The 16,754-nt window shown below is 40.7% G+C and overlaps 1 protein-coding gene across 2 annotated transcripts in view; it reads right to left on the bottom strand.

Moving 5' to 3' along the window:
* ITGA6 (integrin subunit alpha 6) overlaps nucleotides 1–14,571 on the bottom strand; it is a 39,552-nt gene extending 24,981 nt beyond the window's left edge. For both annotated transcript variants that reach the window (XM_038751097.1, XM_038751099.1), the window contains exons 1-7: nucleotides 14,447–14,571; nucleotides 12,409–12,488; nucleotides 9,039–9,297; nucleotides 6,558–6,689; nucleotides 2,707–2,917; nucleotides 1,275–1,468; nucleotides 1,080–1,168 (exon numbers count right to left, since the gene is read on the bottom strand). In XM_038751097.1, the coding sequence (XP_038607025.1) occupies nucleotides 1,080–1,168; nucleotides 1,275–1,468; nucleotides 2,707–2,917; nucleotides 6,558–6,689; nucleotides 9,039–9,297; nucleotides 12,409–12,453 (930 nt within the window). In that variant the 5' untranslated portion in view covers nucleotides 12,454–12,488; nucleotides 14,447–14,571. The remainder of the gene's footprint in view (nucleotides 1–1,079; nucleotides 1,169–1,274; nucleotides 1,469–2,706; nucleotides 2,918–6,557; nucleotides 6,690–9,038; nucleotides 9,298–12,408; nucleotides 12,489–14,446) is intronic.
* Between the last annotated feature and the right edge of the window lie 2,183 nt (nucleotides 14,572–16,754).

Genomic DNA, 16,754 nt, shown 5'->3' with positions numbered 1-16,754 from the left:
CACAAAGTTTTAGGCATTCTAACTACAGCCAAGTGGGAAAACGGGTTCCACTTTCCTGAACATGAAGATACAGGGAGAATGGCACAATCAACAACAAAGTCACTCAGTCTAATCAATACCATTTAAATGGCTTCTGAAGAGGCCATAAGAGCAATGTAAATAAGAACCGCCAATGTGAACACTGGCAGGAATCACATGGCAAAATTTGATGCTCGGTGCCAATAGCGGTGTCTGCCCAAAAGACTTATTTTAAAGAAAATAGATATGAATGGCAAGTTTCGCCCTGCACTTGAACAATGAAAGCTCTGTACACACCAAGCCCTGCACACCAAGCTCTGTCAGCAGGGACTGGGCTAGGATATGTATATGCTCCTACGCACTTATAAAGGGAGAGAGAACTAGGAAGATAGTTTGTCCTTTGTCTTATAAAATGATGAAAAAATGGATTATTGCATTGGAGCAGTCCTGAGTCCTGGGAAGGGCTCTTGAGCTTCCCCTTCTAGACTGTGAGCCTGCTGTTGGGTAGGGACCGTCTCTATATGTTGCCAACTTGTACTTCCCAAGCGCTTAGTACAGTGCTCTGCACATAGTAAGTGCTCAATAAATACGATTGAATGAATGAATAAATGTAGTGGTACTGGTCAGGAGCTGAGAGTCACCAGGAAGCTGATGACTCCATTATCTCTTGAAGATCCTGGAAAGGCAGAGAGCCCCTTCCACTCAAGACTGTGACAAGAGAAAGGTCCATGACCACCTACACTGGGTGAAGACATAGTGCCATGAGTTTGTATAAAAGGAGGGAGTTTGTGAATATTGACTTTCTCCTACTCTGGCTCAGGGATGCCTATCTGAGAGGACCCGCTGTTGGGGAAGCCCTGCATCTTTTTAATCACAAACCTCAATAGGTGGAAAATAACTCTCTGAACTTCACCTGTGACAACTGCTTAGTGAACTCAAATCCTGTAGCACAATACTGTCCTCTACTGCAGAAAACACTGAAAAAATTCTGACTATACATAAAAAGCTGATGTGACACACAGCACTGAAAGTCAAATACTGGGTTTGGGATATTTGATTACCTGTGTGGGTTTGGTATTGATTCCATTTGGGGATCCATGATAGACATAAACCTTCCCGGAACCATCATATGGTGCTCCTACTGCAATATCTGTTGACAACACAACATTCTGAAGGCATAACATTTTCAAAACATTATCAGATACTTCAAATTCCAATTCTTGAATGTCATAACAGCCTTCTCGCTGCTATCTCACCTGGATAGCCATCCTGATTAATGTCACCAATGTTTTCAACCGCAATGCCAAACATTGAATCTTTGGTCCCATTCAGGCGAATTGGCTTCACATTGGTCCACTTGCCTTTCTGGTTTATATAAACATACACTGCACCCCCAACTTTCCCTTCTTTATCAAAATATTGTGGTGCTCCAATAACGATGTCTTGCCAGCTGAAAAGAAGGGGGATAGGACGGAGAGAACTGTAAATGAAAGATACAGGCACTTGGCAGTTTAGAGGATCCAGGTAGAATTTAATGATATATTCTGCTCAAAACCCAAAGACCGACTACATGAGAAAATAAGACTGGTGGTTATAGGCCACATAGGGAGGCCCAATCAATCAACCAAGGGTATTTATTGAACACTTACCGTGTGCAGAATACTGTACTAAATGCTTGGGAGAGTACAAGGAGAGAGGCCCAATGCTGTTTGAGCCTTTACCACCTTGAGTCTGAGTCAGAATCCAAGGGAACCCCAGGACCTATACACTCTTCCAGCCTCTTCGATGCAGAGGGGATGGTCTGGGTTCAGAGCGGAGTTCACACAGTACAATCCTGTGGTAATCTCAAGAAACCCAACCAATGGCCGGGGCTCTGACAGACCAGAAGAGGGTGGCTGTGTCACAGAGATTCTTTGTTTGAGGCCACTGGCATTTTTAAAATTTGTTTTGCCTTATGTTGTCGAGTCATCTCCGACCCATAGCGATGCCACAGATACATCTCTCTCAGAACACTCCACATCCATCAGCAATTGTTCTGGTAGAGTATCTATTTTTTTATTAGCCATATTAATTTAGGCCCAAAAGAAATCACGCTAAATTTGAAACTTGGTCTGTGCACTGAATAAAATGCTAATAAAGGCTAACAGTAGACCCTACACCACTATACTAATAATATGGTACTTGTTAAGTGCTTACTATATGCCAAGCACTGTTCTAAGCACTGGGGTAGATATTACATAATCAGATTGGACAGTCTGTGTCCCACACAGGGCTCACAATCTTAATTCCCATTTTACAGATGAGGTAACTGAGGCACAGAAAAGTTAAGTAATTTGCCCAAGGTCACACAGCAGACACGTGGTGGAACTGGGATTAGAACCCAGGTCCTTTGATTCCCAGGCCCGTGTTCTAGCCACTAAACCACACTGACTTCTTCAACTATCTATAGACACATTTGGCCATGGAAGAAAATTTGTAGCGCCTTGAGAGCAGGTGTCTGCTCACTCAATTATACTTTTCCAAGTGCTTAGTAAGTGCTGTGCATACAGTAAGCTCTCGATCAATACTGTTGATTGATTTGATAAAAAACTGGCCAAAGTGGGAAAAGCTGCTCCATTGCTTGCAAGTTCCTACAGGCAATCTAGCAGTGCAAGTGTCCAGAGAAGGAGCCCATCGAGAAATTCTTACCCATCTTTGTTCAGGTCCACTACTGCCACATCATAGCCAAAGGAAGAGGCCAACCCTTCTCCTTCAAAAAGATGCTCAGGAATAAGATGCGTTGATTTCGGGACCCTCTTTAGCAGAACCACTGCTCCACTATGGTTGGCTCTCGGAGCCCCGGATACAAAAGTAATCTCATCTTTGGAAATAATTCCTTTTCCTGAATCTAGGGAGAAACCTAGAAAAATAAAGCAAAATATTTTAAAGGCACCCTCCCAGTTACAGCGGAGATGAAAAGTGAGGCTAGCACTGGCCCTCACCATTACCCCACATTGCTTATCCCTTTAAAAGTGCCCAGACTTGATTAGAACCGGTAAGCAAATGTGAACATAAAAAGGAATAAAGGACACATAAGTGCTTCCTATGAATATTAAAGACTCTAAAAAGAAGCCTGTTGCTAGTTAGCTGTACAGTAAAAGCTTTGTTATCTGGCATCTTTCCAACCGGAAAGCTTTATTAAAGAGCATCTTAGATCCTCCCTCCCTGCACAAGAGCACCTCTGGAAGACTAATAAACACTTGGAAGGAAGCCTTCACCCAGCAGGGAGGTTACAGCAAATCTGTACTGGTTTGAGCCTCCAAGAAAGTTAAAGCTGAGTATATTTTTTCTAGTCTTTCTCCCTTGGAGTACAACAGTGAGGTGTCTGCTAAGCTGATGTGCCAACTAGGTTCTTTCCCTAACAAAAATATTGTTAGAGATACACCCAAGATTATTATCTAATACTAATTATGGTGTTTGTTCAGCACTGACAATGTGCCAAGCACTGTAATAAGCGCTGAGGTAGATATAATACTATCAGGTTTGATACAGTCCCAGTCCCACATGGGGCTCACAGTTTAAGCAGGAAGGAGTAGAATTTAATCCCCATTTTACAGATGAGGAAACAGAGGCACAGAGAAGTTAAGTGGCTTGACTAAGGTCACAAAGCAGACACGTGGTGGAGCCAGGACTAGAACCCAGGAACTCTGACTCTCAGGACTGTGCTCTTTTCACTGTCTCAAACCATGCTGCTCTCCACCAAATACAAGAATTTAAACCCAGCCAATGTTTATATTATTCAATGAGTTCCATGTCCCTTGATTCCACTATTTGCAATGCTTCTTCAGGCACCACCCATTTCCCCAGGAAGTGGCACAACAAAGCTTTGACTGCATTAAGCTTGAATCATAAAGGCATTGTAAACATCACAAACACTACCTAGTACAGGCTCTGCACACAGTAGGCATTCAATAAATACTGCCACTGAGGCTGATTAGTGGTTCGAATGGGAGTAAAACTATTACTAATTAATCTCATTATCAAACCAGATCAAATACTTGAGTCTTTAATATACAACAGATAGTACTCATACGTTTTACACAAACTTGTTCAGTAACAAGCATGCAAAAAAAAATGCATGGTATTTGATGCTAATGTCACACAGAATTTGAGATTCTAGTGTAAACAATAGTGGTGAATAAACTGGCTTTCATCTTTTATCTCTGGAGATTGCTTATGTGAAAGTCATTCAGATAGAGTAATTAACCTTGTACAAGTGAGAGGCAAACTTTAAAAACTAGGGATTGGTTCACCCACTTCCTGTTATTTCACCTTTAAAAACTTCACCACTACTGTTAACCTTCTCAATTATGAAAGTTTACTGCAACGGAGCTAAGCACCAAGAATGCCATGAATACTGTTTCAATCCAAACCTTTAGTGAAAGTTATCTGACAACTGAATCCCTGTAGTGACATGCTTTGTAATGGAAGATTTTTTGTTTTCGAAATGGAAAAAAATAAACTTATGTTCAAGGGTGGATAAAAATATGGGTTGAAAGTAAATGACCAAGACAATTTCCTTGTCGCCTCAGAGGTCACAAACCTAAGTAGCTATTAGTCATCACGTCGGTGGTTTTGTTGGCCCTGACACTGGGAGGCTGTGTTTTGTATACAAGCTGATCTGGATCTGTATAGGAAACACTGGTCAAAAACAGAAGGCCTGTACATACATAAATGAGGGAGAGATTGAAGAAAACAATTATGCTTGATAAGCAGTGTGATAAATGGTCATATCGCTCTTTGGATAACCACTGACAAGTGAACAGTCAAGGAATCATTTTTAGCACTGCAATACCTACCCAAGTTCTAGAAAGTTTGTTTGTTCCTAAGACTCTCTGATGAAGCAAATGGGACTTTTAATAATTATAAAGATAATAATGGTATTTGTTAAGCCCTTACTATGTGCCGGGCACTGTACTAAGCACTGGGGTGGATACAAGGAAATCAGGTTGGACACAGTCCCTGTCCCGCATAGGGCTACAGCCTTAGTCCCCATGTTACAGATGAGGTAACTGAGGCACAAAGAAGTGAAGTGACTTGCCTAAGATCACATAACAGACAAGTGGAGGAGCCAGGATTAGAACTCATGACCTCTGAATCCCAGGCCCACGCAAGAGTCAAACCAGCAGACAGCACTGAACCACTTAAAATGTGAACAGGACAACTAGGCTCTTTTAAAATTCCACTTCTTTGGAAACCCAACCCAAATGGGGCAAATGCAGTGTTGCAAGAGTTACAAGTACTCTCAAATGGAAGTTTTTAACTAAGCATTTTTGCAAAAATCCCAAGGGGCCTTAGCAATGTTTCAGTAAATGTTTCTGTCACAGCAACTTCTTCCATTTTGGATATGTTTCTTGAGGAGATAAACATTTGTGCAACGCTGTTATAAACTCCATCAAATTAAATTATATGTCCTTGAAACAAATGCTTTATTTGAAAACTATTACCAATGTAAACTGGTTGATCAGTTACAGGGGAACGCAAGTCATCTACCATAGCATACCCCTCAACATCCCATTCTGCTCTCTCCAGGCAACTCAGAGAAATTGAGCTTTGATCTTCAATCCCAGAGCTATTAATTCATCCAATAGCAGTAGCCTCAGCTGGATCAGAGTGCTGAGAAATTATTACTTTTTCTTAGAAAGAAGCATTAATGAAAATAAAATAATATAATGGGCTGGCTTTCATTTGATTATTCTTTTCTTTTTGCCTCTATTTCATTTGACTCCTGGTCTCTTAGCTTTCAAAGCCCTTTTGAAGGTTTTTTCTCCCTCTATTGCAAATTTTTCTTCTGATCCTGATACTCAACACAGCTATGCTTTTTTCATCTGCTTGGCTCCTGGACTCCTAATAGTATCATCAACAATTTATCTAAGGACACACTTTCTCTTGGTTGCTTGCATCAGTTAGTAAGGTTGCTTACAATCTGTTTATTTTTTGGGAAGCTATTGTGCACTACAGAAATTACTCAATCCACCTCAAGAATTTAAGTTTGAAAAGTCCTGTCTGCAATGTCCACTGCACACTTCAATAATTTAAAGCTAACATTAGCAATGCAGAGAAGGCTTAGAGGTTAAGAAACTGGCGTGAGATGCAATTTCAACTCTTCAGTAATGCTTTACCAGCCATGCGCAGAAACTTAAGTCAATGCCACTTGCCAAAAGCCAAAGTAGGACCCAGGATTCTAAATTCAGAAGCAATACTTACCCTTCTGGGGGTGATGACAAAGAAATCATCACAAAGAACTGAAGATCTTCACCAGGTCATTTTAGAAAATCAGTACATTTGTGGCTCAAAGAATTCCCCACAAAGCAGTATTTTACACATCCAACTGCCCCCAAGATGAAGAAGGAGGAGGAGGAATCGAATGTGGGGGTTTAGTTTGCACTTAACTCATTCCATGTGTTAGTTATATTTCCTTTAAGTTTATTGTTACCACATATTGAAAGCTCACATGAGCAAGCGATCAGAAAACTTCCATCATCTGCATTTATTCCTACCTAAGTAACTGTTAGCTGGAACAGGAACTTGACTCTCATCTAGGTCAGATTCACCACCAATCTCATAGGGTCCATCATCAAAGATATCCATAGTTAAAAAGGTGCTATTCTTTTGCTCTGCACGTACAATCCCTGAAGGAATGAAATGGCAAAATAAAAAGGAATGAAAACAAATGAAAAAACAAACAAATGGTTCCTAACAAATTATTCACGTTACTATGATGAGAGGGAAAGGAGAAAGGGGAGGGATGATGACTAGAACATATCAATCATTTACATTTCAACCAACTGGGAATTTGTATCTCTCTGAAAGCTGGGAGCTTAAATGAAGTCCTTTAAGAATGCCTGAAGCGAGATGGAAAATGTGACAAAACACTGAACAAGTGCACCATTAACTTCTGCTTCACTGCCCTCTGTTAAAGCTGATAAATACTGATTTAATATCTTTATTATGGGGTTTACCAGTCAACATTAATATATTAAATTCAAGTCCCTGGAGCTAATGAGGTTATAAATCAAGTAATTAGTTTTCAAAAGTCATTAAAACTGCTCAAAAGTCAGAGCTCAGACTATTATTCCTCAAAGTAGCAAACTCATTCTCCCTCCCTGCCCACCCCCCTTGGACATAAAAATACAAAAGGGTTATCCAACAACCATAGCTGTACCCTACAATCTCCATTGCTCACTCACATTTCTCTAAACAATGCGGATGTTACAAGAGATTAAATTTTTATAAAGTTACCAATTCCATCTTTTTCCAAAGTGCCCATAAATTAGGAAAAAAATATTTAATTCCATTGCAGACTATCTCCCTGGGAAATAATGAAAATCAGTACTAATCAACCACACAGAAGGGGGTTTGGCTATAAATTTCTTATTGGATTAAAACAGAGTAATTCAGAGTTTGCACAGTTCTACAAATGAAATGTTTCAATCATTTGAAACAAACAGGCATAAAGGTTAAGAATTTTGAAAGGAAACGGGAAAGAGACATTGTTTCCAATAGTATAGCAAGATCTATTTTTAAAAGTCAGGAAAATTTCTCAGTAGGAATTAGGCCTGAGCTAATTATTCTATTGATTTTCTAATAATAATAGTTTTTATTAAGCACTCACTATGTGCCAGGCACTGCACTAAACCCTGGGGTAGATACTAGCCAATCAGGTTGACACAGTTCCTGTCCCACATAGGGCTCACAGTCTTTGTCCTCAATTTACAGATGACATAACTAAGACACAGAAGTTAAGTGACTTGCCCAAGGTCACAGCCGACAAGTGGTGGAGCCAAATCAATCATAATTACTGAATGCTTACTGTGTTCAAAGTACTGTACTAAACAGTTGGAAGAGTACAACAAAACAGTAACAGAGTTGGTAGACACAATTGGCTGCCCACAATAAACTTACAGTCTAGAGGAGTCAGGATTAGAACCCCAGTTCTTCTAACTCCCAGGCCCATTCTCTATCTAGTAGGCTACGTTACTTCTGATGGAAGATTTTATTTGTAGAATCAAAGTCCAGGGAAAATCTTGATCTGAATTTTCCACAGGGCTGGAATTTCAGGAATCATTGAATTATCATTTTCTACTCCAAGACTACTACTGAATCTTAAAATTAAATCCACTAACATACAAATTTTTGCACAAAGCAAAAGCTCTCCTGCTCTCCTCATTTAACATTTTCCTTTCTTATACAGATCTTCTGAGGTGTAAGATGTACGCTAAATAAAGCAATTTTTAATGAAAAGGAAGAATAGTCCACAGAAAAATCAAATGAAATTCAATTGAAACAAACATAACATATACTGCTCTGGACCAAAAACAATCCCCGGCAAAGTCAGAAAATTCCTGGGAGTCAGCAAAAACCTTAGTTGGTTGTTATAGAAACAAACAAAATCCCCAGACATATGGAAAGAAATAGCAGAATGGCAAACGTTGGGAAGCCATCACCCTCCATTCAACATTGGTCAACTCCTTATTCAAAAACTAAGCCAAATTTTGATCCCTGTATTGTAAAAAGAATGTAGAGAAAACAATACGGTTCAGAATTTGAAAAGCGATGAAATAATTATAGGAAACAAAATAGATCTTGAGGGATGGGCCAAAGAATCTGGCACCCCTGGCCAGAAAAAAAGAGGCTCCATAGATGGTCTTTGAGGCTGTGAATAAATTGTTCTCCTCTCCACAGAAGTATAGGTTTAAACTGCAGCCACAAGAGAAAATCCATTTCAACATTAGGAAGAATTTCAGAGTGAATTAAATGTTGGAACAGATTATTGAGGTAGACTACAAAATCTCCATCTCTGGAGAACTTAAAATATGAATGTAAGCTATACTCCTGGATAAGAGTCATTCATCTGCCTGGTAACAGAGAGCTGGGCTAGCCAACTTCTTGAAGTCCCTTCCAGGGACTTCCATAAACACAGTGTAGTTTTTCCAAGGGTTACTGGAAAGCCTGCTCACCAGAAAACTAAAATACCATACCTTTCCAATTATAGGTGCCAGGAGCTCCAAACACAACATAATGAAAGTCTTTTGTAAAAGTAGCAGCTACACCTTGCTGGCAAGAACCAAATTTCTCGTGGCCTCGCAGACGACCATCACAAAAATGCCAGTCCCCGCCATCCATTCCATCTTCTTCAATAGTGAGCTTCTGACTGAGCATATAACACCTTCCAATTATATCCCGTGACTCTTGCTTTGTGTTTACATGTTGCCTTTTCTCATATCGATGGGCACATGTCTGCAAGAGCAAAAGAGAGGGAGAGGAGAAAGGCCAGAGTTTAGTTTATAACAGGCGAAATTTGGACTTCATGCTAAAAGAAGAAAATTCCATGCAGTTAATTTCATGACGAAATCCTTCCCCAAAATGACATGAAGAGCAAGCCATCTGACTAATATCTAGAGTCCAGAATCTCTTTGTAATTATCAGCTGTAGAGATTTTCCAAATCCAACTGTGACCTAAAATGTTGCCAGGAATGTCTGACAATTCTCCTTTAACTAGCTGAAGAATATGAAGATATTCTCAGACAAACTCACTTTCACAACTTTTCTGTGGTATTAAGCTCTTACAGTGTGTCTAACACTGTTCTAAGCGCTGGGGTAGGTACAAGTTAATTGGATCAGACACAGTCCCTGTCTCACGTGGGGCTGACAGTCTAAGTAGGAAGGAAAACAGGTATTCAATACCCATTTTACAGTTGATGAAACAGAGGCACAGAAAAGTTAAGTGACTTTCCAAGGTCACACAGCAACTGATGCACAAAGTGGGATTAGAACCCAGGTCCTCTTCCACGCCCACGATCTTTCCACTTGGCCACGCTGCTTCCCAATTCATCTACTTCCGATTACTGCTCAAGTAATATCAATCCTAACCCTAACAAGGTTGTGACAGAGAAGTAAATTTGTATTCTGGAAGACAAAAACCACTGCCATTCTCATTTATTCATCAAAGAGTGTCCATGTAGCATAAACCAACGGGAAATTTTTCCTTGAGAACAGCATCCTTCACTAATGGACAGCCCCAGGGAAGAGGACAGAGATGGATTTTGAAAGATTGATTTCTCTTTACCCTTGGCTTTAAAGCACTCAATCAGCTTGCACCACCCTACCTCACCTCACTAATCTCCTACTACAGCCTAGCCTACAGACTCTGCTCCTCTAATGTCAGTTTGCTCACTGTGCTCTGATCTCATCTACCTTGCCACCGACCCCTTTCCCACGTCTCCCTACTAGCCTCTTACATTGTACCCTCCTAAGCACTTCATACAGTGCTCTGAACACAGCAAAAGCTCAATAAATACGAATGAATGAATGGAACTCCCTCTCCCTCCATATATTCCGGCCACTATTCTTTCCACCTTCAAAGCATTTTTAAAGTCCCATCTCCCCCAAGAGACCTTCCCCGATTAAGCCCTCTTTTCCCTGGCTCGCTCTCCCTTCTGTGTCGTCTAGGTACTGGGATTTGTGACCTTTGGATATAGGACTTTTGGATATTTGATATTCTCCCCAGCCTCAATCCCACACCACTTATGTAAATATCTTTAAATGACATTTTATTAATTATTTACTCATATTAATGTCTTTTAGACTGAGCCCACCTTTTAGACTGTGAGCCCACTGTTGGGTAGGGACTGTCTCTATATGTTGCCAACTTGTACTTCCCAAGCGCTTAGTACAGTGCTCTGCACACAGTAAGTGCTCAATAAATACGATTGATTGATTGATTGATTTATCCCCCTCTGGACCATAAACTCGTTATGGACAGGGACTGTGGCTGCTTATTCTGCGGTACTCTCCCAAGCGTTTAGTACAGTGCTCTGTACAAAGTTCTTCTTCAAATGCCCTTGAATCATTTCCAACTCACAGCGACTCCATGGAAACACCCTTTTCAGAACATCTCATCTTCAGTCGTAAAGTTGTTCTGGTATATGTATCCATAGAATTTTCTTGGTAAAAGTATGGAAGTGGTTTACCATTGCATTCTTCCACGCAGTAAAAACTTGAGTCTCTGCTGTTGTCTTTGATCAACATTCTGATCACTTGATCATTGCTGCTGTGGCCCAGCCTGAATCGACTTTGTTGACTTTGCTTCAGCTTAGACCTTTCCATTATGGATAGCCCTGTATGGCATATCTCTAAGCTTCATCAGCATATGCTAACTCTCCTGCCATGGTAAGGCGATTCATAGGAGAGCTGCACATAGTAAACGCTCAATAAATTTGGTTGACTAGTTGATTGATAAGGCTGTCATGAAAGGAAAGAATTACCTTTTCTGTCAGGGAGCAAGTACTCAAGAATATATTGCTTGTCCAAATTTCACATTTTTGAGAAGCATCAATTGAACGTAATCTCAAAAAATAAAGCAGAAAATAAATAAATTGCTTGAAAAAGTAACCCATCCTCCATTCTGATTTTTCATCTGAAACTAAAGCCAGAAGTTGACTCATCCCATGGCCTGATCTGGTGGCTACCCATTTTGGAGAACTATTAAAAATAATACCCAAAATATCTGTTCACTTCTCCAAAAAGACTTTGCTCGTCTTGGTGTTGGTTATAAATATACGTCACTCAGCAGTAGAAATGCAAATAACTAAATCTTAACACATTTTGGAAGCAAGAGATTAATGGTGCTTAACTGACCACTAGAGTTAAAAAAACATTAAAGGAGTCACTGTTGGTCTTTAGAACAAGGTTTCACTGTACTCATGCTTTAAATTTCCCTGTTTCTTCTTGTTTGTATTTGAACTACGAATCCACAGGACCAAAACCATCTAATTCTAGACATCAAGCCGCAGCTTTCACTTGTTCAGTAGGCTTCCTTCAGATTTTAGACTCCCCAGATACTAAAGACAGAAAAGATTAAATTCATGGCCTTTTCAACTTCTGGAAGAACAAATGAGTGGATGACTACAACAGTCTAGCCCACACACTCTGCTCCTCTAGTGCCAGCTTATTCACTGTGCCCCAAACTCATCTATCTCAACACCAACCCCTTTCCTACATCCTCCCCCTAGCCTGGAACTCCCTCCCTCTCCATATTCGCCAGACCACCACTCTTGCCACCTTCAAAGCATTATTAATCAATGGTATTTACTGAGAACTTACTATATGCAGAACATTGTACTAACCACTTGGGAGAATACAATACGGCAGAATTAGCAGATGTTCCCTGCTAATAGTGAGCTTACAGTCTAGAGGGGACTGTACCATTGTTACCATCGATTGATGACTAGAAATGGGTTACTATTCTATACCTTCCTCCTCCTTTCCCAGCTCTCAGTGTGCAAAACCTAGAGAAGCTTAACTCTAAAAATACCATTTTGTCTTTCTCATTTTTCCATTTACACTTACCACCACTTTTCCCCCCGGGCCTTGACTCTGAACAGTCACACCCATCCACTGATCTTCCTTACTTTCCGATGAGGGGTCAGCTGCAGAGTACCAGAAGAGAGAGGCACACAAACAGTTAAGCACTTTAAAATGTTGTGAAAATAATTTTACAAATAAATCCCAAAAACGTTTCCCAGTTCCCATTACCTTCCATTCTCCTTCCACCAGAAGTTCTGGAGAAGTATAATGAGCATTTTTTATGACTCATCCCACTTTTCCATACTTTAAGCAGCTCTTGAAATCCCATTGCTTCCTAACTGATACGGGACTAAATTTCTCCAGGGTCTCATAATCACCACCGCTCCTCCCACCCTCATTTTTAATTGTGAGCTTCCAACAGGCCAGAATTCCTTGTACCTTTCACTAGCATTTAGTACAATCCATGCAAGTGATTAACAAATGGCAAAAAAAAATCCAAATGCATAACTTCCAGGATGCCTTTCTACTCCAAATCTAATAAAATGGGAGAAGGTATAATGCCAATACTTTGCTTTAATTTCTGTTTCTGTCCAATTAGTACAGTTGTTCAATTGTCCTGGATGTCTGACTGACAGCAATTGTAAACTCTCAGAGAAAAGGGGGAGTGTTTAATTTACTTTATCTGATGCCAAGCACAGTTCTTCAAGCACATACATATTTAAAAAATATCTGGGGATGGAGAGAACCATAATTAGTAAACAAGGCTACTGAATATGCCATAATTTCCACACAGCCTGTCCTTTACTACCTCTCTGAACAATTACAGGAATGATCTTACCGTAAAGAGACTTTCAGACTACTAAACCAAAGGGCTTTGGGTAAGAGGGTGTTTAACATACCCTGTTTGATAATAAGAAGTTCAAACATGTCACATTTGTTCCCAATTATTCTTTACTTAAGGGACTGAGGTCCTAGAGTAGTCTCCATCTCTAACTTTTAGCCAAATTTCCCAAAGGCTATGGTCCCTCAGGACATGATTATCTAGCCGAAGAAGGGTGTTGCACTGTTAGAACTGCTCAAATTATTATGCAATAATTTCATGACACTTCACTTCAGACTGGCTTTCTAAGTTTAGTAGATGACAAGCTAAGTTTCCTTCAACACTGCCAAGTGTCAGTAATAATATTTTCCATCTAGTGATGACTTTGTTACTCATTTTTGCTTGTTTTGTTTTCCCCTTTCCTTTGTGTCACCAAGAGAGACTTTCAAAGTTTGGGAGCACTACACCTGGCTTAAACTAGTGGTACACTGAGTATAAGTAGAGTTGGCACTGAAGTCTTATTCTGATTTTACCCAGGCCTTGCTCTAGGCTCTTGAACACATCTATGGACCCCTTAATTTCTCCCTTTTCTAAGATGAGGGAAGTAATACTAAACTTCCCAGAGACACAAAAGAAAAAGCCAATTTAAACATTCCAAAAAACATAATAACACTGCATGAGCAGTGGGAAAGAAGAAACTACTAGTGAAAAATATGTCTCCTGTTTTTCTTCTGCAGTAGAGTAAGTACAGGAAACAAAGGGATAGCCTTGAAACCTTGTATGTCAATTTGTCATAAAGTTCCCTATTTAGATATGTGTGTGTGTGTGTGTGTGTGTGTGTGTGTGTGTGATCACATATAATACACACACTATTAGTGCAGGACATGGTTTTGTTAATTGGTGGTGTTCATTTGAAGCACTGAAGTGGCACGCTAAAAAAATCAGTGTTGTTTAGAAGCCATTTCCTTTCCATAGAACATATACTTTAATGTAAAACCATTGTAGTTAAAGGTGCTATTTTCTCCAATTTAAACTCACTCAAGCTCTCCCGCACCAAGTTCATTCATTCATTCAATCATATTTACTGAGCGCTTACTGTGTGCAGAGCACTATACTAACCGAGTTAAGCAACAGCAAACCTTCTAAAAGTAGGTAATTGTTATCACCTCTTTGAATAGTAGTTTTAAAACATGCTAAGGCCAAGGAAGGACCAGAGTCATCATTCACAAGAATGTGAAAAACAGCTTCAGACTAACTTACCATCATTATCAAATTCAATCCGCTTGCAGTCCGGCGAGGGTGCGATATCACAGCTGTACAGCCCTCCGGTCCGGTTGGCTTTCTGGCGGGAGAGAGCTTTTGCCCGAGGGGCTCCCACCAACAACCTGGTAATCACAATAAGCAAAGCACAAGTTCAGAGGCTGGAAAAGTGAGGTGCTGGTTGAATGAGCATTTCCCCCAAAAGATACTAAAACAAATCAAACAGAAGATACTAGAACAAATCAAACAGTCAGCTCACAACTTCCTGGAGAATGGACCATACTAGACAGGAAGCTACACGGCTTCAGGGAACAGCAAATGGGGCTAGGTCAATTCCCTTTAAGGACAGATGTTCATGGATTTCACTTTATCTGCTGGTTCCTGCTTGAATTTCCATTTCGGGAATCTGTTGGTTGAGGGTAATTCAAGTTGATTTATGGAACAACCATGGTCAGAATCAAAAGAAAAAGGAACAGCAGTTGACTAGAGAAAGATAAACAGATGAGTGAGGCCACGGAAGAGCTGAAAGAGAAAATGAAAGGCAAGGGAGTGGAGAAAGAAAAGTAGCAAATCAATGGAAAGAAGTAAATGAACAAGAGGGTACATCAATCTTGTCCAGGGCCAAAATGTCCCAACAGGACCCTGGGAAAATCTTAAGAGGTTTGGTGTCAATTTGAGATTTTCCCAGAGCCACAGAAGATTAAGGGAGAGACGGCTGCTTAAAAACACTGTTCGGATGGAGTGGGTAAATACATGAATGGTGGTGGGTAAAGTACAGAAGTTTTTACACCCTAAAACTCTCCTAGCAGTCATGCATGTGTTTCTTGACATTGATCCCCAAATCTGCTTGGCTGTGATCTAGATGGTAGGAAGTAGAATGGGCCCTGATTCTTTCTGTCCTTCATAGCACGAAGGTGGCAGAGAATTTTCAGGATAGAATCAACAATATGAGTGCCGAGTTAAATACCCTGCAATTCTCCACCAGGCAGGGTTTTTCCTCACACATTTCCTCTCAAGACTAAGCTCACTGTGGGCAGGGATTGTTTCTGCCAACTCTGGTGTATTGTACTCTCCCAAGGGCTCAGTACAGTGCTCTGCAAATAGTCAATACGAGATGATGATGATGATAATGTTGACGATTTCCATATTGCCTATTTCCACTCATATGTGAAGAGTTCATAACCCTCTTGGAAGGCCCTCTCCTTCATCAAAACTACTACGATGGACCTGGGAAATGCCCAACATAGTGAGGAAATCAACATCAACTTGCAAGATCCCTCTCCATCTTGGTTGTGTCTAATTCCAAATTCTCTCTCCAATCTCCATATGCTTTCAAGCCACATCACTATTTCATCCTACTCCTTGTTCTTACTATCAACTAGATACTTGAGGGGTGGGGAGGGAAGGTTTCCTTCATCTACATACAGAGGCATCAATGTTTCCATAGGCACCTGGGTACTGTACTGGGGTCTCTGTGGCAGTGATGCCTACTAGGTCTGCATGCCCTGGATCTTTTATTCATTCCTAATCTTGCAGCTAGCTGATTTCCCACTTTGGGAAACCACAAATCTCATTATTTGAGACCTTCAGAACATTTGTATTCCCCCTCTTCCTAAAGGCCCTTCACTTGCCGCTTTTCCATGAATTGTCATGCTCTCCTCCTGGAAGCTTAATGGCCGCTGCACTTGCCAGCAGCGCCCCTCTGCCTCAAGCTCACAACTAGCTTTTTCACCGCCTCCACCCCAGTATTCTTTCCTGACAATTTATAGAATTTCAGGACTTCAAAAGACTTCTTTGCCATCAATTCTTACATTCAGCCACCATCTGCTCACCCTTCCTGCCACCAGTAACAAAGGTAAGTGCTCGCCAACATAAGAACCTCTGCCTGGTTCTTTAACACTTTAAAATCTCTGGGTGATTCCAGAATGTGAATCAGCATTGAAGGCCCTCTGCTCTAATGAAGGGTCACTTGATCACTCCCAAATGATGACATCCAAATGACTCCTGGTGATGACACCCAAATCTCTATCTCCTCCCCTGTTCTCTCTCCCTCCTCCAGTCTTGCCTCTCCTCCTGCCTTCAGGACATCTGTACTTGGATGTCCTCCCGCCTCCTCAAACTCAACATGTTTAAGACAGAGCTCCTTATGTTCCCTCCCAAACCCTGTCCTCTCCCGAAACTTCCTGTCACTGTAGACTGCACAACCATCCTTCCCATGTCACAAGCCCATAATCTTGGTGTCATTCTTGATTTCCCTCTCTCATTCACCCTACATAACCAATCCGTCATCAAATCCTGCCGGTCTCAC

Source organism: Tachyglossus aculeatus, chromosome 9 (genome assembly GCF_015852505.1).
Source record: "Tachyglossus aculeatus isolate mTacAcu1 chromosome 9, mTacAcu1.pri, whole genome shotgun sequence".
Classification (NCBI taxonomy): domain Eukaryota; kingdom Metazoa; phylum Chordata; class Mammalia; order Monotremata; family Tachyglossidae; genus Tachyglossus; species Tachyglossus aculeatus.
Note: the sequence above shows the minus strand (reverse complement) of the source record. Positions and strands in the feature narration are given on the sequence as shown.